At 45.4% G+C, this 25,686-nt stretch overlaps 1 protein-coding gene across 5 annotated transcripts in view; it reads right to left on the bottom strand.

Moving 5' to 3' along the window:
- MROH8 (maestro heat like repeat family member 8) overlaps nt 1–25,686 on the bottom strand; it is a 77,565-nt gene that overhangs the window by 4,568 nt on the left and 47,311 nt on the right. For 2 of the 5 annotated variants that reach the window (XM_055265240.2, XM_055265241.2), the window contains 10 exons: nt 20,677–20,812; nt 17,433–17,623; nt 15,009–15,146; nt 14,614–14,728; nt 13,795–13,935; nt 9,248–9,412; nt 8,073–8,228; nt 6,471–6,593; nt 4,390–4,489; nt 2,730–2,795 (listed from right to left, as the gene is read on the bottom strand). In XM_055265240.2, the coding sequence (XP_055121215.2) occupies nt 2,730–2,795; nt 4,390–4,489; nt 6,471–6,593; nt 8,073–8,228; nt 9,248–9,412; nt 13,795–13,935; nt 14,614–14,728; nt 15,009–15,146; nt 17,433–17,623; nt 20,677–20,812 (1,331 nt within the window). Of the gene's footprint in view, nt 1–2,729; nt 2,796–4,389; nt 4,490–6,470; nt 6,594–8,072; nt 8,229–9,247; nt 9,413–13,794; nt 13,936–14,613; nt 14,729–15,008; nt 15,147–17,432; nt 17,624–20,664; nt 20,813–25,686 lie in introns of those variants that run through there. The other 3 variants (XM_055265242.2, XM_055265243.2, XM_055265244.2) reach the window with 3 other exon arrangements.

Below are 25,686 nucleotides of genomic sequence, written 5' to 3'. Positions count from 1 at the left end.
CTTAGAAAAGGTTCTCTTTTTTATTTTATTTTATTAATTTATTTTTTTGAGACAGAGTCTTGCTCTGTTGCTCAGGCTGGAGTGCAGTATCACGTTCTTGGCTCCGCCTCCCGGGTTCAAGCAATTCTCGTGTCTCAGCCTCCTGAGTAGCTGGGATTACAGGTGCATGCCAATATGCCCAGCTAATTTTTGTATTTTTAGTAGAGATGGGGTTTCGCCATGTTGGCCAAGCTGGTCTTGAACTCCTGGCCTCAGGTGATCTACCCTCTCAGCCTCCCAAAGTGCTGGGAGTACAGGCATGAGCCACTGTGCCAGGCCAGGTTCTCTTTTTTATGTATAATTCTCCAAGGTCTCAAAAATGCTCAAGATCTCTTCATAATTTGGAGCTTTATATTTATTAAGCAGTGTTTTGCCTTTAAATTCATCGTGTTTGCTTCCAAAATGTAACACTTCACTAGTTTGTAGTTTCTTTCACTTCTTGCATTGAGGTCTGTCTACATGTTCCACAGAACATTTATTTATTTATTACTTTTTGAGATGAAGGCTCGCCCTGTCGCGTCTTGGCTCACTGCAAACTTCGCCTCCCAGGTTCATGTGATTCTCCTGCTTCTGCCTCCCGAGTAGCTGGGACTACAGGGATGCGCCATCACACCTGGCTAATTTTGTATTTTTAGTAGAGACGGGATTTCACCATGTTAGCCAGGCTGGTCTTCAACTTCTGACCTAAGGTGATCCATCTGCCTTGGCCTCCCAAAGTGCTGGGATTACAGGCGTGAGCCACCACACCTGGCCATGTTCCACAGAACATGAAATGTCAATCACATATGCTTCATTCTAATCTATATGCACATAATTATATATATTTTCTCGATCTTTCATATAGATAACTTTTGAATGGAAAAGGAAGTTTCGTCCCCCATTTAGATTAGAAAATAATTTTCTTTTATTTGAACAGAATCAGCCATGTAGAATCCTATCCCTTGGAATAATCTACATGGCTTCTTTCTTACTTTCTTTTCTTTTCTTCTTTCTTTCTTTCTTTTTCTTTTTTTTTTTTTTTTGACGGAGTCTTACTCTGTCACCCAGGCTGGAGTGCAGTGGTGCAATCTTGGCTCACTGAAGCCTTGACCTCCTGGGCTCAAACGATGTTCCCACCTTGGCCTCCTGAGTAGCTGGAACCACAGGCGCACACCACCATGCCGACTAATTTTTTTTTTTTTTTTAATAGAGGCCAGGTGCGGTGGCTCATGCCTGCAATCCTGGCACTTTGGGAGGCTGAGGCGGGTGGATCACCTGAGGTAAGGAGTTCGAGAACAGCCTGCCTGGCCAGCATGGTGAAACCCGTCTCTACTAAAAATACAAAAATTAGCCAGGCGTGGTGGCAGGCACCTGTAATCCCAGCTACTTGGGAGACTGAGGCACGAGAATCTCTTGAAACCAGGAGGCGGAGGCTGCAGTGAGCCAAGATTGCGCCACTGCATTTCAACCTTGGCGACAGAGCAAGACTCCATCTCAAAAAAAAAAAAAAAAAAAAAATATATATATATATATATATATATATATATATATATACACACACACATATATAGGGAGAGATGAGGTTTCACTGTGTTGCCCAGGCTGGGTCTTGAACTCCTGGGCTCAAGTAATCCTCCCACCTCGGCCTCCCTAAGTGCTGGAATTACAGGTGTGAGCCATTGCACCCAGCCTCCTTTCTTTTGCTTCTGATATCTGTGAGGAAGTGGGAGACCTTAGAGAAAAGTGGCATGATCTTTCTTAAATAAGCTTTAGCTCCTAGCTGTTTCACCGTTATGTTTTTATTTTATAAGTAATGAATTGCTAGGATTTTGATTAGATTCTGCAAGTAATAATTTTGGATTGTAAGACAGCATCATATGGCATTTTCTAATGGTAGGACTACTTCTTAGTGGGAATAAAGAATGCCTGTTTTGGCCGGGCGTGGTGGCTCATGCCTGTAATCCCAGCACTTTGGGAGGCCGAGGTGGGTGGATCACCTGAGGCTAAGAGTTCAAGACCAGCCTGACCAATATGGTGAAACCCCGTTTCTACTAAAAATACAAAAATTAGCAGGGCATGGTGGTGCATGCCTGTAATCCCAGCTACTCGGGAGGCTGAGGCAGAAGAATCACTTGAACCCGGGAGGTGGAGGTTGCAGTGACCCGGTATCAGGCCACTGGACTCCAGACTGTGCGACAGAGCAAGACTCTGTCTCGAAAGAAAAAAAAAAAGGATGCCTGTTTCTCAGAATAGGAGATTTGAAAGAAAAACATTAAAGAAAAAAATTACAGAAAAATGTGACTATAAAACATCTCTATTACCAAGTCCTACCTACCTAAGTTACAGGACAACGGCTTATAGAAAATAGTACTGCAGTCATCTCTGTGGTACTTGTGAGGAATCATCATAATTTACTAAGATAGTATTTCTAGGTAATGCCTTATTTGCTGACAGACAAGGCTCAGGAACTGTCTCCGAGACTCATCAAAGCTAGTTTCCAGACAAATAGGGTCATGTCCTTTCCTAAAGGGGAAACTGGACTGGGATGGGACTGTCATTCAGCTGAAATCACCAGCAGGATTCCTGCTACAAAAACCAGGTTTTCTAGATCTCAGGGTCTCAGCTCTGCTATAAAGCCTTCCCACAGTGGCTGCCTCAGATACCTTCCAAAATATGGGTACACCCCAAATTCAAGGACTGTCATCACTTACCATCCTCTATCCAGTCAGTACCCATCCTCCTGAGCTCACTGTGATCCATGTACTTTGATAAAAGGCCTAAAGGCAGGATAAAGTCAGTGAGTCTGTGATCTGGCTTTTGCTCTTGGAAATGAATATCTAAAAGTTTTTATCATTAAGACACCTAAGCAGCTGGCAGAATCGGCCTTCTGATAATTAGGCAGATGCCAAAAACGGGCTTCCAGGTGCCTGGTAGTTACCTATAGGTAACAGAGCCCCTTTTTCCAAGGTCATCTTCATAAAGAATGGGGATACTTGGCCGGGTGCAGTGACTCACAGCCGGGTATGGTGACTAATGCCTGTAATCCCAGCACTTTGGGAGGCTGAGGCAGGAAGACTGCTTGAGCCCAGGAGTTTAAGACCAGCCTGGGCAATGTAGCAAGACCTTGTCTCTTAAAAAAAAAAAAAAAAATTAGCTGGGCATGGTGGCACATGCCTATAGTCCCAGCTACTCAAGAGGCTGAGGGAGGTAGGAGGATCACTTGAGCCCAGGATGTTGAGGCTGCAGCAAGCCATGATGGTGCCACTGTGCTTCAACTTGGGCAACAAAGTGAGACCTTGTCTCAAACCACCACCCCCGCCCACACACATAAAACTCCCACACCATACATACATAAAAATAGAGATACTGACTGGGCGCGGTGGCTTACGCTTGTAATCCCAGCACTTTTGGAGGCTGAGGCGGGTGGATCACTTGAGGTCAGGAGTTCGAGACTAACCTGGCTGACATGGTGAAACCCCATCATTACTAAAATACAAAAATTAGGCCGGGCGTGGTGGCTCACGCCTGTAATCCCAGCACTTTGGGAGGCTGAGGCGGGCGGATCACCTGAGGTCAGGAGTTCAAGACCAGCCTGGCCAACATGGTGAAACCCCGTCTCTACTAAAAAATACAAAAATTAGCAGGGCGTGGTGGCAGGCGACTTAATCCCAGCTACTTGGGAGGCAGAGGCAGGAGAATCTGAACCCGGGAGGCAGAGGTTGCAGTGACCTGAGATCAAGCCATTGCATTCAAACCTGGGGCACAAGAGCAAGACTTCTCTCAAAAAAAAAAAAAAAAAAAAACACAAACATACAAAAATTAGCCAGGTGTGGTGGCAGGCGCCTGTAATCCCAGCTACTCAGGAGGCTGAGGCAGGACAATCACTTGAACCTGGAAGGTGGAGGTGGCAGTGAGCCGAGATCATGCCACTGCACTCCAGCCTGGGCAGCAAGAGTGAAACTCAGTTTCAAAAAAAAAAAAAAGAAAAAAGAAAGAGGGCCAGGCACCATGGCTCACGTCTGTAATCCCAGCACTTTGGGAGGCCGAGGCAGGCAGATCACAAGGTAAGGAGATCAAGACCATCCTGGCTAACACGGTGAAACCCTATCTCTATTAAAAATACGAAAAAATTCAGCCGGGCGTGATGGCGAGCGCCTGTAGTCCCAGCTACTCGGGAGGCTGAGGCAGGAAAATGGCAAGAACCCGGGAGGCGGAGCTTGCAGTGAGCCAAGATGGCGCCACTGTACTCCAGCCTGGGTAACAGAGCGAGACTCCGTCTCAGAAAAGAAAAAAAGAAGGGATGCTTGACAACACAATTTGGGAAAGTACGGGACAAAAGCGACTGTAGGAATGAAAGGACTTTCTTTGTACCTACAAACAAGACTGCTGATCTTCTGATGGCAAGTTTTGGGTTCTTGAAGTACGTCAGTGTTTGTTCTAGGATGTTAATTTTCCCCTTGCACTTTTTTTCCTAAGTGGGCAAAAAAGTAAGTATAAAGCAATGAAGCAGCAGCACTCTTTTGATCAGCCTTACCATAGTTCCTGGGGTCAGAGACTCTATCAGAGAGAGTACAGTAGTGTTTGAAATAACTACAGTTGCTGAATGAGTATTATACCAGAATAACAAGCCCCTAGACCAAGTTATTCTAAATCCTGTAAATGCCCCTTGCTTGCACCCACTCATGCCATATATTGTGCCTGTAATATTTCTAAAGCCATCTTGGCTTCTCTGTATCTAAGTCTTTGTTCTTTAAGCTCCACCTTGAGTTCTGCCTCCCTATGAGCTTATCCCTGACTGCTTGCCTGCCTGTCCTAACCCTGCTCTGAGCATTTTGCAGGTACTCCTCTCCTGGCACGCACTTTTTTACATCGAGGTTCTATCTCCTTTGCTAGCTTGCAGGCTCCCCTCAGGAAGTTTGTTTTTGTTTTTGTTTTTTCAGAAGGAGCCTTGCTCTGTCGCCCAGGCTGGAGTGCAGTGGCACGGTCTTGGCTCACCACAACTCTCACCTCCTGGGTTCAAGCAATTCTCCTGCATCAGCCTCCCAAGTAGCTGGGACTATAGGTTCCTGCCCCCAAGTCTGGCTAATTTTTTTTTTGTATTTTTGGTAGAGACGGGGTTTCACCATATTGGCCAGGCTGGTCTCGAACTCCTGACCTTGTGATCCACCCGCCTCGGCCTCCCAAAGTGCTGGGATTACAGGCGTGAGCCACCGCACCCAGCCCCCTCAGGAAGTTTTAATCCTTGGGTTCTCTATGGCCTATCATGGCTTTTAGGTGAAGGAAGGCATCTCTCAGTGGATCTTTTATAAGGACAGGCACCTCAAGAATAGGAGGGGGAGACTGGGCGTGGTGGCTTATGCTTGTAATCCCAACATTTTGGGAGGTCGAGCTGAGTGGATCACCTGAGGTCAGGAGTTCCGGACCCGCCTGGCCAACATGGCAAAACCCCAGCTCTACTAAAAAATACAAAACTTAGCCAGACATGGTGGTGTGAGCCTGTAATCCCAGCTACTCGGGAGGCTGAGGCCTGGGCAACTGAGACTCTTGTTTCAAAAAAAAAAAAAAAAAAAAAATAGGAGGGGGAAAATAGGAATTTATTTTGATAGAACTTATGGCTTAATTAACATGGACAACTTGTAGTTGACAGCACCAAATTTCCTTCTGTAAATACTGTCATCAGTGTATCAGCTATAGGTTTGGGTGCAGATCAGACAGATAATCCCTAATGGAAACCCCGACACAAGGGCACTGCAAATCCGATCACAGAAAGCTTCTGTGGGTCCTAAAGAGGTGATACATATGGAAGATTCCTGGGAATAGTCAGTCCTAGGGTCTGCTAGGTGGTTCTAGGATCAGCTTCTAGAAAACCATGGATGGGCTTCCTGAGGCAGCCCAGGCTCAAGCTTGACCCTGAGATCAGCCACAGTAGCCTCTGTGGAGTTTGTGAAGAGAAATGACACCATCTGGGTCCTGGCAGAACCAGTAGCATGCTGCCATCATGCTGCATGGCCACACAGCATGGCAACCCTTGCTTGGGACTCCCTGGACATGCTCTGATGGATAGTAAAACAATCCGTTCTAGTCAAGGAAAGGATTCAAGATAGTTATAAAAGCAATATATAACTCCATTTCAATTCAGTCCATAAGTAACTTTTTCAGCATCAACCTGACCTTGTTGCTTCTGACCCATGTTAGAAGGGCTCCTAAGAGTCCACCAGTCTTTTCGTGACTAAGGGTGGCAATCAAAACTAAATTTGTGACTCAGTTGGGAGGGAACTATAGAAACATAAATCCACAATAAAAAACAAGTCATAGATACCAACTGCTGATGTGAAAAGAAATGGGAAATGTTTCTTGTATGCCATGTTCTGACACACATTAAATAGTGTGTCAGAAGAAAATAGGTCTCTCAGTATGTTAAAGAGTTAACAAAGCCATTATTGCTCACATACAAAGAATCTGCAGATTGTTCCTGCTTCAGTAGGTTTGATGTGCCAGGGATCTTTGGAGTACACTTCTTGGGGCAGCTTCCACTTCAGGAACTGGGCACATATAGTTAGAACTCGCCTGCTCTCCTGTGAAAAAGATGATCACAGATCAGCATTTTCAAACATTTTTATTTTTTTGAGATGGAATCTCACACTGTCTCTCAGGCTGGACTACAGTGGTGCCATCTTGGCTCACTGAGACCTCCACCTCCCGGGTTCAAGCAATTCTCTTCCCTCAGCCTCCTGAGTAGCTGGGATTACAGGCGCCCACCACCACACCCGGTTAATTTTTGTATTTTTAGTAGAGACGGGGTTTTGCCATGTTAGCCAGGCTGGTCTTGAACTCCTGGCCTCGGGTGATCCACCCACCCTGGCCTCCCAAAGTGCTGGGAATACAGGCATGAACCACCATGCCCAGCCTCATTTTTAAACAGAGGTAATCTTTCTTTGATAAAACTAGTACTAACGTGCAATATGAAAAGCTGATAAAAGAGAGCAGAAGGGCGGAAAGGAACTAGAATCCTGCCCTCCTCCTCCAACTTCTCCAAATAGTCCTTACGTGGAATCCACAAAAACCCTGGGGAGGATGTAGAAACCACTGGTGTTGGGCAAAAGTGACAGCTTGCAGATGTAATCCCTAGACCAGAGATTTGGGCAGGAATTCCCATTACCCTGTGCGCTAGAGATGAAGCTCCCACCTCCACTTACTGTTCCTATGCCATTTTTCTGTCACTCTACAAAGGAAGTGTAGCCCCTGACTTCTGTCCTTATGGCATCTCTGGGTTGGAAGGAAGGAACTCTAGGGTACTGATCTCTTCCTGATCCACATCCTTGAGCAAAATTTAGCAAGTGGGTCTCTTTTCTAGTTCATTGTTCTCAGAATGCCACCCATGCACCATGCAACACCTCTGATGAATCTCCAAGCCAGTATTTTATCTCAGGTCCACCAGATGTTTGGGCCATAAGAATTCCTTTGGCTACTGATGGGCATATAAATTACTTCAGCCACTATGTTTAGTGATTTATAAATATCTAATAAAAAGTTAAAGATACCTAGATATTCTACTTGAGGGTTTATGCCCTCAAGAAACTCTCATATGCGTGCACAAGGAAACAGGTAAAATAATTGCAGCACTATAATCATGAAAAATTGAAATGTCAGGCCAGGCACGGTGGCTCATGCCTGTAATCCCAGCTCTTTGGGAGGCCAAGCAGGTGGATCACTTGAGGTCAGGAGTTCGAGACCAGCCTGGCCAACATGGCGGAACCCCATCTCTACTAAAAATACAAAAATTAGCCAGGCATGGTAGTGGGCAGCTGTAATCCCAGCTACTCGGGAGGCTGAGGCAGAAGAATTGCTTGAACCCAGGAGGTGGAGGTTGCAGTGAGCTGAGATTGCACCACTGTACTCCAGCCTGGGCAACAGAGACCCTGTCTCAAAAATATATATGTCTGTCTGTCTGTCTATCTATCTATCTATATGAGTATATGAATGCTTCTTTTCGTTGCAGAGTTGGCTCTGGATTTGAAGTTTGAGGGATGAGAGACGCCGACAGTAGGCCTTACCTCAGCTAGTGCATCATTTTCATCCTGAGAATACAGAAGTAGTGGGACCAAGCTGTCCAGGACTTGGTTGTCTATACTCTTCTTATCTGGGTTTTTTACAGACTTTACGGCGGCTCCAAAGAGAGTCATGGAGAAACAATGAACGTCAGATCTCACCTAGGAAGGGAGTAGGCAAAGGGAAGCAATTCACTGAATGTGTGCATGCTTAGCTTGTAACAACTTGGGAGGGGTTGAAAAGCCAGTCCTGACATGAGGCTATTTAGCTGTATGTAGCTGAGGGCAAGAAATAAAATATACGTGGACACAGGCCAGGCGCAGTGGCTCATGCCTGTAATCCCAGCACTTTGGGAGGCTGAGGCAGGCAGATCACTTGAGGTCAGGAGTTCAAGACCAGCCTGGCCAATATGGGGAAACCCCATCTCCACTAAAAATACAAAAATTAGCCGGGCGTGGTGGCGCATGCCTGCCTAGTCCCAGCTACTCGGGAGGCTGAGGCAGGAGAATCGCTTGAACCCAGGAGGTGGAGGTTGCAGTGGGCCAAGATCACGCCACTGCACTCCAGCCTGGGCAACAGAGCAAGCCTCCATCTCCCTCCTCCTCTCTCTCTATATATGGACACAGTAAGACTTGCCGCTTTGGCACTACTTGTTTTCTCTCTCTACAAGTGAGAGATGCACATAGTCTCACCTGTAGTCAGCAAACCTTGTGCCTGGTACAGGCAGGAACCATTCACACAGGCTGTTTTGCTGAAATTCCAAATCCCAGCCTTGGTATGTTTTACTCTTCCAAGGATGCTAGTCATTGTGCTCCATGCATTTCCTCTTGAGAAATATATGGGATTTGGGACAGGGACATAAGTATCATCCACCATCTTGACCCAGTTCTAATAGTTCTTGAAGGCAAAGACAATGTTTTCCCCTTCCCCATCACAAAGCAGGGTAGTACCTTAGCAAGTTTCTATGTTCAGTTTTTTTTTTTTGGTTAAACCTGAAAAACAGTAACATCTGCCCTATCAAAGTCACAGGTTACCTAGAAGGGTCTTAAGAGAGGAGGTTTGAAATGCTCTGAAAGTAAAAGTCCTATACCAAGTAGAGTGTATTTATTACTATACCAACTTCTGTTTGCTGTTATGCCCATTACCCTCCTCCTAGGAAGGTCTCTCCTCTCTGTCTTACATCACCAAATAAGGAGAACAGGGTCCTCATCATGGCAGCCAGGGTAGTGAAATCCATTGTTCTAACAAGTTGCAGGAGTATCTGGATGGCTGACAGAATGATCTTCTTATCAGTTTCATGCAAGCTGTCTACAATGTATGGCAACAGGCTCTTGATGTCTTCTCTCTGCGTGGCCAAAGGGAGCACAACACCTTTTCTCCAAATCACATGTCACCTGGTACCAAAGGGGGTACTCCCCATCTTTACTCAGTACCTAGTGCTCACTGATTTTTGTTAGGGCTGGCAGATCCAGAAGGGAGAAGAGGGGATATGATGGCCCTCTCTCAGTACTGGCAGGTCTGATATATAGAAGAGGGGCAGAGCTGCTTTGAGTTGCCTCAAGGGCAAAAGTGGGACCAAGCAAGGAAGGTCTAGGGCTATGGGCTTGGGCTCACTGTAAGGAAGAGCTCTGCTAACAAGGGAAAGTGGAACAGGTAGCTCAGGCCACGGTGAGCTCCCAAACACACAAGGTATCCAAACAGAGGCTCAAAGATCCTGATATGGTTTGGCTCTGTGTCCCCACCTAAATCCCATCTCGAATTGTAATTCCCACAAGTAGAGGGAGAGACTTGGTGGGAAGTGATTGGATCATGAGGGCGGTTTCCCCCATGCTGTTCTCATGATAGTGAGGGAGTTCTCAGGAGATCTGATGGTTTTAAAATGGCAGTTTTGGCCAGGTGCGGTGGCTCATGCCTGTAATCCCAGCACTTTGGGAGGCCGAGGCAGGTGAATCACTCAAGGTCAGGAGTTTGAGATCAGCCTGGCCAAGATGGCGAAACCCCACCTCTACTAAAAATACAAAAATTAGGCTGGGCACAGTGGCTCACGCCTGTAATCCCAGCACTTTGGGAGGCCGAGGCGGGTGGATCACCTGAGGTCAGGAGTTCGAGCCCACCCTGACCAACATGGAAAACCCTGTCTCTACTAAAAATACAAAAATTAGCCAGGCATGGTAGCACACACCTGTAATCCCAGCTGTTTGGGAGGCTGAGGCAGGAGAATTGCTTGAACCCGGGAGGTGGAGGTTGCAGTGAGCCGAGATCGCACCATTGCACTCCAGCCTGGGTAACAAGAGCAAAACTCTGTCTCAAAAAACAAACAAACAAACAAACAAACACAAAAGCCTGGCATGGTGGTGCCTGCCTGTAGTCCCAGCTACTCAGGAGGCTGAGGCAAGAGAATTGCTATAGCTTGAACTTGGATGGCAGAGGTTGCAATCAGCCGAGATCACACCACTGCACTCCACCCTAGGTGACACAGCGAGACTCAATCTCAAAAAAAACAAAAATAAAATAAAATAAAAGTGGCAGTTTCTCTGCTTTCTATCTCTCTCCTGCTCTGCCATTGTGAAGATGTACCTGCTTCCCCTTTGCCTTCCACCATGATTGTAAGTTTCCTGAGGCCTCCCTAGCCATGCAGAATTGTGAGTCTAGTAAACCTCCTTTGTTTATAAATTACCCAGACTCAGGAAGTATCTTTATAGCAGTGTGAAAATGTATCCCCTGGCAGGAATTCAAGCAGAATTTGACCAAGGACTTAAGGGTTCTTCTCATTCTGAATGGGGATTCTGCTCTTCTGAAACTACTGAAAGGAAGCAGTCTCAGGGTTGTAAAGTTTAAACATACACGTGGAAAAGTAAGTAGAATATAAACACAAGTTAGGAAGCCAGTTTAAAAAAAAAGAAAAAGTAAGTAGAATAAAGCAATAGATATTAATATATCCAATCAATCAGAATTAACATACACTGACATTTGTCATTTTTGCTTCAGAAATACTTTTTTTTTTTTTTTTTTTGGAGACAGGATGTCACTCTGTCTTTCAGGCTGCAGTGCAGTGGTGCAATCTTGGCTCACTACAACCTCTGCCTCACGGGTTTAAGCAATTCTTCTGCCTCAGCCTCCCAAGTAGCTGGGACTACAGGCACATGCCACCATGGCTAATTTTTGCATTTTTAGTAGAGATGGGGTTTCACTACGTTGGCCAGGTTGGTCTCAAACTCCTGACTTCAGGTGATCTGCTCGCCTTGGTCTCCCGAAGTGCTGGGATTACAGGCACGAGCCACTGCACCTGGTCCCAAATATTTTTAAATAAAATATTTGGTGAAGTGGCTCACGCCTGTAATCCCAGCTACTCTGGAGGCTGAGGTAAGAGGACTGCTTAAGGCCAGGAGTTCAAGGCTGCAGTGAGCCATGATCATGCCACTGTTCTCTAGCCTGGGCAACAGAGCAAGACCCTGTCTCTAAAAAAATTAAAAAAGTAAAAATAGGCCGGGTGTGGTGGCTCACGCCTGTAATCCCAGCACTTTGGGAGGCTGAGGCGGGCAGATCATGAGGTCAGGAGATCAAGACCATCCTGGCTAACACATGAAACCTCGTCTCTACTAAAAATACAAAAAATTAGGCAGGAGAATGGCATGAACCCGGGAGGCGGAGCTTGCAGTGAGCTGAGATTGTGCCACTGCACTCCAGCCTGGGTGACAGAGCGAGACTCTGTCTCAGAAAAAAAAAAAAAAAAAGAAGTAAAAATAAATAAATAAATAAAATAGAACTCCAGGCCACCTGTGGTGGCTCACACCTGTAATCCCAGCACTTTGGAAGGGTGAGGCAGGCAGATCGCTTGAGGTCAGGAGTTCGAGACCAGCCTGGCCAACATGGTGAAACCCTGTCCCTACTAAAACATACAAAAATTAGCCAGGCGTAGTGGCAGATGCCTGTAGTCCCAGGTATTTGGAAAGCTGGGACTTGGAGACTTGGAGAATCACTTGAAGCCAGGTGGCAGAGGTTGCGGTGAGCCGAGATTGTGCCACTGCACTCTAGCCTGGGTGACAAAGAGAGTCCCTGTCTCAAAAAAACAAAACAAAACAAAAAACCAAAAAGAAAAAAAAAAAGAAATAGAATTCCAGCGACAAAACTGAAGCTTCAGAAATTCTTCATGTCTTCTGGCTTAGGCTTAGTTTTCTCACCAGGCCTATGGAAGATGAGCTTTCTTCCAACGTGAATGTCAGTGATCTTTTTTTCAGATGACAAGCATCTTGGGAGCATATCAATGGTCTTTTCAATCTACTCCATGGGGCAACATTGTACAAGGCATAAAACAATACCTAAATGCTGTCCAGGTTGTGATAATGAGTATATCTCCCCTGCAAATTGCAGCTATCAACTATTATGAATATATAAAATTTGGACTTTTTATTTATTTCATTTAATTCCATTAACTTTTTTTTTCTTTTTTTTTGTGAGACAGAGTTTCGCTCTTGTTGCCCACGCTGGAGTGCAATAGTGCGATCTCAGCTCACTGCAACCTCCGCTTCCCAGGTTCAAATGATTCTCCTGCCTCAGCCTCCCGAGTAGCTGGGATTACAGGAATGTGCCACCATGCCTGGCTAATTTTTTTGTATTTTTAGTAGAGATCGGGTTTCTCCATGTTGGTTAGGCTGGTCTCGAACTCTCGACCTCAGGTGATTCACTCGCCTCGGCTCCCAAAGTGCTGGGATTATAAGCGTGAGCCACCGTGCCTGGACTTTTTTTTTTTTTTTCCCGGAGACGGAGTCTTGCTCTGTCACTCAGGCTGGAGTGCAGTGGTGCCATCTCGGCTCACTGCAACCTCCGCCTCCCGGGTTCATGCGATTCTCCTGCCTCAGCCTACTGAGAAGCTGGGATTACAGGCATGTGCCACCATGCCCGGCTAATTTTTGTATTTTTAGTAGAGACGGGGTTTCACCATGTTGGCCCGGCTGGTCTCAAACTCCTGACCTCGTGATCCACTTGCCTTGGCCTCCCAAAGTGCTGTGATTACAGGCGTGAGCCATCACGCCTGGCCAATTTCATTAATTTTTAAATAGTCAGTACTTGCCTATTTCTTATGCATAAAACTTTAAATGATACAAAAGGAGGTGCGGGAAAAAAGACCCTCTCCCACCTACTCCTGTCCCCAGGCTACCCAATTGTCCTCAGCTGTTTTCAGTTTCTTAGGTATCATTTTGGGGTGATTAATTTGTGTCTTAGGAATCAGCGGTCTGGGCCAGGTGCTGTGGCTCACACCTGTAATCCCAGTATTTTGGGAGGCTGAGGTGGGCAGATCACTTGAGCCCAGAAGTTCGACAGCAGCCCTGGCAACACAGTGAGACTCTGTCTCTACAAAAATTTTAAAAATCAGCTGGGCATGGTGGCATGCGCTTGTGGTCCCTGCTACTCAAGAGGCTGAGGTGGGAGGATCACTTGAGCCCAGGAGGTTGAAGCTGTAGCACGCAGTGATGGTGTCACTGAACTCCAGCCTGGGTAACAAAGCAAGACCTTATCTCAAACAGAGAAAAAAAAAAAAGAAAAGAAAGAAAGAAGGAAGGAAGGAGAGAAGAGAAAGAAAAGAAAGAGAAGGAAAGGAAGAAAGGAAGGAAAGAGAGAAGGGAAAGAAAGAAAGGAAAGAAAGGAAGGAAGAAAGAGGAAGAGAAAGAGAGACAGAAAGAAAAAGAAAGAAAAGAAAAGAATCCATGGTCTGGGGGCCCCTCCTACCATCTCCTGGTATCCAACAAGATTGTACAGTCCCCTCAGGCCGAGAATTCTAAAGAGATGATTTCCATCTTGTAGCCAGTCTTTAAAGCGGGCAACGGAGTATATGCTGGGCAGTCTCTTGGCCACTGGACTCCGGAGAAGCTGAAAGAACCCAGAGATCAGCCAAAAAAATGACCTTTAAGCCCTTTTTCATGTGGAGACCTGCCTTCCCACCAATGCTAAAGTACATATTTTCCTTTTAAATCTCTACAATACAGAATACACAGGATGATGTTTATTTACCCTATAGGTACACAAGGAATACTGAATTATGCACGTGTGGAAAGAAGATTTTCGAGAGGCTTGAATCCGAAAATTCTTTCTTTTTTGTGTGTTTGTTTTGTTTTGTTTTTTTTTTTTTTTGAGATGGAGTCACGCTCTGTTGCCCAGGCTGGAGTGCAGTGGTGCGATCTTGGCTCACTGCAACCTCTGCCTCCCGGGTTCAAGCGATTCTCATGCCTCAGCCTCCCGAGTAGCTGAGATTACAGGCGCCCACCACCATGTCCAGCTAATTGTTTTGTATTTTTAGTAGAGACGGGGTTTCACCATGTTGGCCAGGCTAGTTTTGAACTCCTGAACTCAGGTGATCCGCCCGCTTCAGCCTCCCAAAGTGCTGGGATTACAGGCGTGAGCCACTGCGCCTGGCCTTGAATCTGAAAATTATTTCTATCTCACTCTTGAAACAGATCCCAACATGCCACTAACTCGATGTAGCCTAGGAAGGCAGGGATTGCTGCTTCATAGGCTTCTTGAATCCAGCTTCTAAAGAATGAGTCTTACCTCCACAAAAAAGCCTGCAGATGTGAGTTTATGTTTATCATTCCCTCGGTTAAGAAGAGGGACTAATAAGTACATGACCTTCTGTGCAAGGAGCCGATTTCTTTCCAGCAATGCGCTGCAAAACACAACACCAACAGAATGACTCTCAGAAATGCTCCCGTCCAGAGGGCATTGTCTCAGGGCTGGGGACCCTCTAGAAGTTCTTGCCCAGCTACAGGATAGTATACGGTAGGGCCAGGACCTCTGAAAAATTTGCCTAGTATTATGGATATTTGCCCACCCTCTTATAAGGAGGTTATTCAACCTTAGTTGCTGTGATAACTAGAAGGGAAATAAATACCCAAAACAATGCCGATTTAGAACAGGTGGGTGTATGCATGAAAAGGAAGCCTTACTTGGCAAGGAGAAATACTGCCTCAAGATGGCTATCTTTTCCTCCCAGGAGAACCCATCCTTTATTCTTTTCCATGATGTTGAATTCCTGCAAGCAGGATGTTCTGAGGAGGAGAGTCTTTGTAGCCTGCATGGCAAAGCTAAATCAAACAAAAACAGTGTGGGTGATTTGAACAGGTCCCTCCAACTTACCAGCACACAATCAGCCCATTCTCACTGAGGAGGGTCATGCATTGACAACTGCTGGACTGTCTCTCCTTTCCAGATTGCCCAAAAGACTCTTTTCTTTTTTCTTTTACTTTCTTCTTCTTCTTCTTCTTTTTTTTCGACAGAGGCTTGCTCTGTCGCCCAGGCAACTGGGTTTCACCATGTTGGTCAGGCTGGTCTCAAACTCCTGACCTCAGATGATATGCCTGTCTCGGCCTCCCAAAGTGTTGGAATTACAGGTGTGAGCTACCGTGCCCGGCCTACTTTCAAGACTAGTCAAGTGCAGTAGTGAGACCAGAAGAGTCTTAATGCTCTAATAACTTGTAAGGCCCTTTACACAAGATCTCAGCATAAAGAAATCTAACTAGGTCTCATTTCCCCAGGAGTTTAGAAGGCAATCTATGATAAAAGAAATGATCTGGGATGCTAAACAGACACATACTGCTTTTTTTTAAAGCCTTACTGAGATACAATTTACCCCACACGATTTATCTCCACTGTTTTTATTATTTATTTATTTATTGAGACAGGGTCTTGTTCTGTCACCTAAGCTGGAGGGCAAGGGTGCCATCATGGCTCACTGCAGCCTTGAGCTCCTGGGCTCAAGTGATCCTCCTGCCTCAGCATCCAGAGCAGCTGGGATTACAGGCATGTGCCATCAGGCTCCGATAATTTAAGAAAAAAAACTATTTTTGAGCCAGAGTCTGGCTCTGTCTCCCAGGCTGGAGTGCGGTGGTGCGATTTCTGCTCACTGCTAGTTGGGACCACAAATGCGTGCCAACACACCTGGCTAATTTTTAGAGACAGGGTTTCACCATGTTGCCCAGGCTGGTCTTGAACTCCTGAGCTCAAGTAGTCCTCCTGCCTCGGCCTCCGAAAGTGTTGGCATTACACATGTGGGCCACTGCACCCAGCCTAAAAATTTTTTGTAGAGACAGGGTCTTGACCTGTTGCCTAGGCTGTTCTTAAACTCCTAGCTTCAAATGATCCTCTTGCCTTGGCCTCCCAAAGTGCTGGGATTACAGGAATGAGCCATTGTGCCTGGCCCTCCACTGCCTTTAAAAGCTACTTACTGAAATGTTATCCCGGACCTAGCATCAGAGAATCTTAAAGCTGGAAGGAGCCTGAGCAACACAGTGAGACCCCCTCTCTACAAAAAATGAAAATAATTAGCTGGGCATGGTGGCAGGCAACTGTGGTTCAGCTACGCAGGAGGCTGAGGTGGGAGGATCACGTAAGCCCAGGATTTTGAGGCTGCAGTAAGCCGTGATCATGCCACTGCACTCCAGCCTGGGTGACAGACGGAGACCCTGTCTCAAAAAATAAAACAAAGTAATAAATAAAGCTGGAAGGGTCTTCGAGATCGCCTTGCCTGATCTTTTCATTTATAGATAAGGAAACTGAGGCACAGAACAATAGATTTGCCCAGGGTACAGAACTAGTTGAATGGATGAATGAGAACTGCACTAGAACTCAGGTCTACTGACTTAGTCTGGTGTTCTTAAATATGTCACATAGTACTTTCTCGGAAAGAAATCCATGTACCGTAGCAACACTAAGAAACGTCTTTACTATTATTATTACTTTTTGAGACAGAGTCTCGCTCTGTTGCCCAGGCTGGAGTGCAACAGCACCATCTCGGCTCACTGCAATCTCTGCCTCCCAGGTTCAAGTGATTCTCGTGCTTCAGCCTCCTGAGTAGCTGGAATTATAGGCATGTGCCACTACGCCCAGCTAATTGTTGTATTTTTAGTAGAGACGGGGTTTCACCATGTTGGCCAGGCTGGTCTCGAACCGTGCTCGACCAACAACACTAAGAAATTTCTACTGAGACTCTAATGGGACTTAAAAATATCTCTCCATGCAATAAAACAGAAAGCAGAAATCACTGCATGGTGGATCAGCACAGTTTTGGAGGTAGGTTTAGGCTGTTTTGTTTCCATCTCTACTTGATTTATTAGGAAAGGGCTAACACAGTATCATATTTGGCTAACCCAGATATAACCCACATAGCCAAATTTACCTTGTTACTAATAAAACCAAAGATACAATGAAAGCTCAGAATGATTCCTGGGCATTTCATCTTGATGGCTCATGAAGACTGAAGGTTGTAAGCTCCCCTCCAGCTGGGACTATATCTTGGCTATTCCTGTGTTCACCACAGTGCCCAGTGCTTAGTACGTGTTACTTAATGTCAATGAAATAATGATGGGCAGTACCACAAAGGGGTGACCACTGAAGGCACTTCCTGTTCTGTGTACAGGCCACTTGGGATGTCCACATCAGACATGGTGAGGCCGATGCTGTGATGAATCTGGATGAGCAGTGTCATGAGAAGCTGAGGAAAGAGTCGGAATGTAGCTGCTCGAAGCCTGTTTCCCAAAAACACCTCATAAAGGGCATCTGTTGCCTGTGGTGGAAAAGACACAGAGAGGAACTAAGCACCTGCCATTTTGAAATACAGAAGTCATGAAGGAAACTATTAACATATTTGACTGTATACAAATATAAAGCCAGGGCAACATTTATCATAAAGTTAGATGACAACAGGCCAGCTGCAGTGGCTCATGTCTGCAATCCCAGAACTTTGGGAGGCCAAGGAAGGTGGATCACCTTAGGTCAGGAGTTTGAGACCAGCTTGGTCAACAGAGTGAAACCCCATCTCTACTAAAAATACAAAAACATTAGCCAGGTGTGGTGGCTCACGCCTGTAATCTCAGCTACTCGGGAGGCAGAGGCAGGAGAATCGCTTGAACCTGAGAGGTGGAGGTTGCAGTGAGCCGAGATCGTGCCATTGCACTCCAGCTTGAGTGACAGAGCGAGACTCCGTCTCAAAAAAAAGAGTTAGATGACAACAACCTGGAGAAGTATTTGTATCAATATATTGTTTCACTATATAAAATGCTCTTATGTAGTAGTAAAAAAATGTGAAGGCTTATTACTCAAAGGGTAGGCCACACACCAGTAGCATTGTCATCACCTGGGAGCTGGTTAAACAGGGTGGATTTCAAGCCCCATCCCAGACCTTCCATATCAGAACACGCATTTTATTATTATCTTTTACTTTTTTGTTTTTGAGACAGAGTCTTGCTCTGTCACCCAGGCTGGAGTGCAGTGGTGAGATCTCTGCTCACTGCAAGCTCCGCCTCCCGGGTTCACGCCATTCTACCGCCTCAGCCTCCTGAGTAGCTGGGACTACAGGCGCCCGCCACCATGCCTGGCTAATTGTTCATATTTTTAGCAGAGACGGGGTTTCACCATGTTAGCCAAGATGGTCTCCATCTCCTGACCTCGTGATCCACCTGCCTCGGCCTCCCAAAGTGCTGGGATTACAGGCGTAAGCCACTGCGCCTGGCTGAGAACCTGCATTTTAATAATATCCCCAAGTGATTGTGGTTTGTGTGCATATTAAATCTGAGGACTAGTGTACAGGACATGAACAAACAAGTCATAAAAGAAATATAAACGGCCAATTAAAAACATATACAAGGCTGGGTGTGGTGGCTCACGTCTGTAATGTCAGCATTTTGGGAGGCTAAGGCGGGAGGATTGTTTGAGCCCAGTTCGAGACCAGACTGGGCAACATGGGGAATCCCTGTCTCTACTAAAAAATACAAAAATTAGCCAGGCATGGTGGCAATCTCCTGTATTCCCAGCTACTCAGGAGGCTGATGTGGGAGGATCGCTTCAGCCCAGGAGGAAGAGGTTACAGTGAGCTGAGATCATGCCACTGCAGTCCAGCCTGGGCAACAGAGTGAGACCCTGTCTCAAAAAGAAAAATAACAATAATTTAGACCACAGAAAGCTGAACCATAAACTGGCAGGGGAGAAAATAAGGTAAAAAGTAAATGTTGATAGTAGGGCAGGCTGTGTGTGTGTGGAGGCAGGTTTATGGGAATGCTGTACTTTCTGCTCAATTTTTCTGTGAACTTAAAACTGCTCTAAAAATTAAAGTATTTAAAAGGAAAAAATGAAAAAGTATACCAAACAGATATACCAAAAGTTTATAAATGTATAAAGACTTCTGGAAAGTTCATTTTTAGGGAGATTGTTACAGACATGAGCTAAGAATGGTTTTTACATTTTTTAATAAAAGGATTGTTAAAAAAAATCCAAAAATCCAAAGATTGTTTAAAAAAATCCAAAGAATATGTGACAGAGACTATCTATTTACCATCTGGTCTTTTATAGAAAGTTGGCCAACCTCTGCTCAGGGAGATCTGCCCTTGTCTTTTTTTTTTTTTTGAGACAGAGTCTCGCTCTGTCTTCCAGGCTGGAGTGCAGTGGCGTGATCTCGGCTCACTGCAACCTCTGCCTCCCTGGTTTAAGTAATTCTCCTGCCTTAGCTTCCTGAGTAGCTGGGATTACAGGCAGCTGCCACCATGCCTGGCTAATTTTTGTATTTTAAGTAGAGACGGGGTTGCATCATGTTCTCAAACTCCTGACCTCAAGTGATCGGCCTGCCTTGGCCTCCCAAAGTGCTGAAATTACAGGCGAGAGCCACCGTGCCTGGCTTTTTTTTTTTTTTTTTTTTTGAGATGGAGTCTCACTCTGTTGCCCAGCCTGGAGTGCAGTAGTGTGATCTTGGCTCACTGCAACCTCTGCCTCCCGGGTTTAAGCAAGTCTCCTGCTTCAGCCTCTTGAGTAGCTGGGATTACAGGTGGGCACCACTACGCCTGGCTAATTTTTGTATTTTAGTAGAGATGGGGTTTCATCATATTGGCCAGGCTGGTCTTGAACTCCTGACCTCAGGTGATCGCCTCAGCCTCTTGAGTAGCTGGGATTACAGGTGGGTGCCACTACACCTGGCTAATTTTTGTATTTTAGTAGAGACAGAGTTTCACCATATTGGCCAGGCTGGTCTTGAACTCCTGACCTCAGGTGATCTACCCGCCTTGGTCTCCCAAAGTGCTGGGATTACAGGCATGAGCCACCGCGTCTAGTCTGCACTTTGTTTTATACAGTTCTAAGATATTTGAAGTTTTTTTTCCCACAAGTTTGCATTTCTCTTTAACTATGATGATACATATTTTTTAGAGGATGAGGGAAGGAATGTTTTAAACATATTAAACCAGGGATGATTCCAAGGGACAGATGACAGTCATGGGTTCTTAGTTTCTGTTTCTGGTTGGGCCAATAAAGCCCCTTCCCCATCCCTCTTTTCCGCTTATCACTAGAGACAGAAACTAAACACCACGGCTTCAGGCTGCTAAAAGCCTAAAACAAAACAGAACAGAACAACAAAAACAAAAAAAGGCAGGTTGGACGAGTTTGTATTAAAGCATTCTGACTCCTTCACTCTCCCCAGCTCCATGTCAATCCCTTGGCAGAAACACTGTAGACTTATAAATGGATGACAGATGCAGGCTTTGAGAAGGACCAAAAGGAACACTCTCCACTGGGGTGTGGGGTCAGTCATCCTGGGAGGGGCTGACATTAGAGGGGCAAAGCTCAAGGGCTTACAGCCACAGCCACATATGCCATCTTCTCCTGTGCGGGCTCATTATGGCATTTCTGCAGCTTCCTCAGGAGCCTCCACAGAATCCAGGTCGTGCTGGGAAGCTCCACCGCCAGCGTTCTCCACATCTCACCCAGGTGCCTGGAAATCCCAAAGAGCAAGAGGGTTCAGGAGAACGGCTGATTCCAATGCAATCTACAAGAGGTTCTTCTCTCTACTCAGTTCTTCAGGGTGTCAAAAGACTGATTTTGATTTCATAACAGTAACTCCCTAGGTTTTTTTTTCCTTCTTGTGAGACCCTGTCTCAAAAAAATAAAGGTGGTTGTATCCATTTATTTGCCAACAAGCAGAGTAGGATTCCTTTTGCTCCATATTTTCTTTTATTTACTTTTTAAAAAAATTTATTATTATTATTATTATTATTATTATTATTATTATTATTTTGACATGGTGTCTTGCTCTGTCACTCAGGCTGGAGTCAGTGGCGTGATCTTGGCTCACTGCAACCTCTGCCTCCTGGGTTCAATCAATTCCCTTGCTTCAGTCCCCAAGTAGCTGGGATTACAGGTGCCTGCCACCATGCCCAGCTAATTTTTGTATTTTTAGTGGAGCCGAGGTGTCGCCATGTTGGCCAGGCTGGTCTCAAACTCCCGACCTCAAGTGATCTGCCCGCCCTGGCCTCCCAAAGTGCTGGGATTACAGGTGTGAGCCACTGCACCCAGCCAATTTTTAAAATTTTACTTTAAGTTCCGGGATACATGTGCAGAATGTGCAGGTTTGTTACATAGGTATCCATGTGCCATGGTGGTTTGTTGCACCTATCAACCCATCATCTAGGTTTTAAGCCCACACACATTAGGTATTTGTCCTAATGGTCTCCCTCCCCTTGCCTCCCACCCCCAAAGTCCCCAGGTTTTATCGAATCAAGTTCCCATTGCCTCAGCATGGACTTCAAGGCTATTCATAACCTGGTCCTGACTTAACTTTTCAGCCTCATCACTTCCCCATCACACACTCTGTGCTCAAACCATCCAGACCATTCAGACCATTCACCTTTACCTAATAAAACACAGACTTTGAAAACCCTATACCTTTGCTTATGTCACTGTCTTTTTTTTTTTAGACAAGGTCTCATTCCGTCACCCGGGCTGGAGTGCAGTGGTGCCATACACAGCTCACTGCAGCCTTGAACTCCTGAGCTCAAGCAATCCTCCTGCCTCAGCCACCCGAATAGCTGGGACCACAAGCGTGTGCCACCACACCTGGCTAATTTTTAAATTTGTTTTTGTAGAGACGGGGTTTCGCCATGTTGCCCAGGCTGGTCTTGAACTCCTGGGCTCAAGTGATCCACCCACCTCTGCCTCGCAAAGTGCTGGGATTACAGGCATAAGCCACTGTACCCGACCCTTATGTCACTTTCTTAAACTGGAAGGCCCTTTCCAAAACTGTTCTCTGCCCATCAAAATCCTTCAAGGTCCAGATCCAGTGTCATGTCTCCTAGGAAGCCTTGGTTGCTTCTTCACCATGTCTTTCATAAAACATTTCTTCTTCTTAGAGGTTGCTTCAATCTTATGTGTGCTATCATCAGTTCTTTATGTGTGTATCTGTTCCCTCTGAAGGAAAGGATTATTTCTGGCTCTTCTAGGAATTCCTCAGGGACTTGCACAATGCCAGGTTCATAGAAGGCTAAATTATAGACACATGTATTCAATCTGGTCTGTGGTCCTCAAATTCTGGCTAAAGTTAATCCTTGAAATAAAGCTTTGATCCTACCTAGAAGAGATATCTTCTAAAGAAAAATAATATGTAATAACTTCTCTGTCATTGATTCAAATGTAGGGCCCGAGAGTTACATAAACATTGTGGAAGAACATTACAGTGGGAAGAAAATTGGGAGTTACTCGTGCTTTTAATCCATTCTTTTATTTTCGGAATCTATTTAGGCATCTTCGTATGCTAGAGTAAGTTTTTAAAGTGTGATCTTCCAGGACAGGTGTGGTGGCCTATAATCGTGTAATCCCAGCTCTTTGTAATCCCAACATTTTGTAATTCCAGCACGTGCAATCCCAGTACTTTGTAATCCCAGCACCTGTAATCCCAGCACTTTGGGAGGCTGAGACGGGAGGATTGCTTGAGCCCAGAAGTTCAAGACCAGCCTGGGAAACATGGCGAAACCCTGTCTCTACAAAAAATGCAAAATTAGCCAGGTGTGGTATGTGTGCCTGTAGTCCCAGCTACTCAGGAGGCTGAGGTGGAAGGATCATTTGAACACAGAAGGCAGAGACTGAGGTGAGCCAAAAGGATCATTTGAACACAGAAGGCAGAGACTGAGGTGAGCCAAAATACCATTGCACTCCAGCCTCAGTGGCAGGGTGAGACTGTCTCAGGGGAGAAAAAAAAAGGAAAAAAGAAAAGAAAAGAAAAAGAAATAAAAAAAGTGTGGTCTTCCAACTGTCAGAAACATCCTAAAACTTGAGAGGCGTAAAGACTATCCCAACATTTCACTCCTCACCACAGTGATTCTAATTTGTGAATAAAACAAAGTAAGAAGGTCCTAAAGAACTCCTAAAGAAAAGGCCAGAAAGGCAATATAGGATGCTGAAAAAACTCACAGCTGCAGAATGATGAGACGGCAGAATAGGAACATTCATCTGGGATGACATAAAGAAATTCTCATATTTACTTACCCTCGGTTATTTTCTTTGAATTCCTGAGGGAGTAAATGAAGAAGCTGTTTATTGTGAGAGAAGTGTTGCAAAATGCTTTTGGTTTGCTGCACATTTTAAGTGTGCTGAAAATGCATCTGAATTTAGAAAGCGCACAGCCTTTAAGCCAATGGTTCACGAATTTCAGTGCAAGAAACATCTGGAGAGTTTGTTTAAAATATAAAAATCTTCCTACCTCCAGTGATTCTGATTCTGTAGTTGTGACATGGGTTTTGTTTGCCCATCATCCCTTTGGGAAACCACCTTTTCAAGATCCTTAATAATCCTATTTGGTTCGTGTAGTTTGGTGGGAGCTGACTCCAAGCCAGGCTAATCAGAGTCCTGCCCAGGACTAAAAAGCTAAAAAGGAAATGACACACCCTTTCCACTGCAGTTTTGAGCTGATGGTAACCATCTTTGCCACCTTCAGTGCAAGTCCATCTGAGAGAGGAATGAAGCCCTGATGAAATAAACTGAGTCTCAGGATTCAATCCTGACGACAGACCCTTGGACTTTGCTGTAATATAAGCCTATACAATTTCTTAAGGTAGTGTGAGCTCAGTTTCTGCTACTTTCAACTAAGAGTCCTGACTAATATAGTAGGTGTGATGCAGGGTCTTGGAAAATGCTTTTCTTCTTTGAGACAGGGTTTACTCTGATGCTCAGGCTGGAGTGCAGTGGCGTGATCACAGCTCACTGCAGTCTCAATTTCCCGGGCTCTGGTAATTCTCCTACCTCAGCCTCCTGAGTATTTGGAACTATAGGCGTGTGCCACCACAACTGGCAAATTTTGCACTTTCTGTAGAGACAGGGTTTCACCATATTGCTCAGGCTGGTCTTGAACTATTGGGCTCAAGCCATCCACCCGTCTCAACCTCCTAAAGTGCTAGGATTAGAGGTATGAGCCACCACACCTCGCCAGAAGATGCATTTTTTTTTTTTTTTTAACAAGCTTCATAGGGGATTCTGAGGCAGTGTTTCAGACACTTTAACAAACACCGCGCTAGGAGACTGAAGAAGCCTACATCTTTAAGAACAAATATCTTGCTGTAGCATCCTTACAGAATAGAAAGAGAAACAGCCTCTTGTCTTTTCTGGTGGAGTACTGGGACAGAGCACTGCACCAGGGTAGTATGAGGGACACATGTCACATATGTACTCTATGACTTCTTCGTTTGGTCCTGCATTAGTGAACTGAGTTTCTTAAAGTATTTCATGTCCCATAGAGAAACAGTCAGTGGTGAAAATGTAGTGTAATTCCTGTGTCAGTAAATGATGCCACCATTAACTTGGCCTCCAAAGCCAAAAACTGAGGAGTGGGGAGTTAGCCTGAATGCCTTCTTCCTCCCTGCCATTCCTTTCTGATTCAATCAAGGTCTGCCTACAGATGATCCTATTTCTTTTTTTTTTTTTTGAAATGGAGTTTTGCTCTGTTGCCCAGGCTGGAGTGAAGTGGTGTGATCTTGGCTCACTGTTCAAGCCAATTTTCCTGCCTCCTGGGTTCAAGCAATTCTCCTGCCTCAGCCTGCAGAGTGGCTGGGATTACAGGCACATGACACCAAGCCCAGCTAATTTTTGTATTTTTAGTTGAGACGGGGTTCGCTGTGTTGGCCAGAATGGTCTTGAACTCCTGACCTCGGGTGATCCACCTGCCTTGGCCTCCCAAAGTCCTAGGATTACAGGCGTGAGCCACTGCGTCTGGCCAATGCTCCTGTTTCTTTACTCCCTCTTCCTCTCCATCTCTGAAGCCACTGCCCTAATCAGGGCATCATCATCTTTTGCCTGAAAAGGTGCAACTGCTTAACTGCCTGTCTTTCTTCCTGTCTGGCAGAACAGCCTCTAATCCATCTCCATCAGAGTCACACTAAAAATCCACATCTCATGATGTAAGTCCCTTAACTAAAGTTCTTCAGTGGCTTCCCAACTCCTGTAGTAGAAAGTCCACTATCCTAGTTCTTAGTTGGTCCCAATCTATCACTGCTAACTTCTGACCACTTTTTAAAAGCAGCTTTAGTGGCTGGGCGTGGTAGCTCACGGCTGAAATCCCAGCACTTTGGGAGGCCGAAGCGGACGGATCATGAGGTCGGGAGATTGAGACCATCCTGGCCAACATGCTTCAGCTCTAGCCATCACATCACTTTCCAGGTGGCAGGAAGAAGAAAGATGATGAGCCTACTCTCTCCCTTTAAGGTTATTTGTCATAGGTTGCATGTACTACTCCAATTTGCATCCAGAATTTAGACAAATAGTCACACCTATATGCAAAAAGTCTAGGAAATGAGTATTTCAAATACCCAACTAAAGTTCAGG

The sequence above is a fragment of the Symphalangus syndactylus genome, chromosome 24 (assembly GCF_028878055.3).
Source record: "Symphalangus syndactylus isolate Jambi chromosome 24, NHGRI_mSymSyn1-v2.1_pri, whole genome shotgun sequence".
Lineage (NCBI taxonomy): Eukaryota > Metazoa > Chordata > Mammalia > Primates > Hylobatidae > Symphalangus > Symphalangus syndactylus.
Note: the sequence above shows the minus strand (reverse complement) of the source record. Positions and strands in the feature narration are given on the sequence as shown.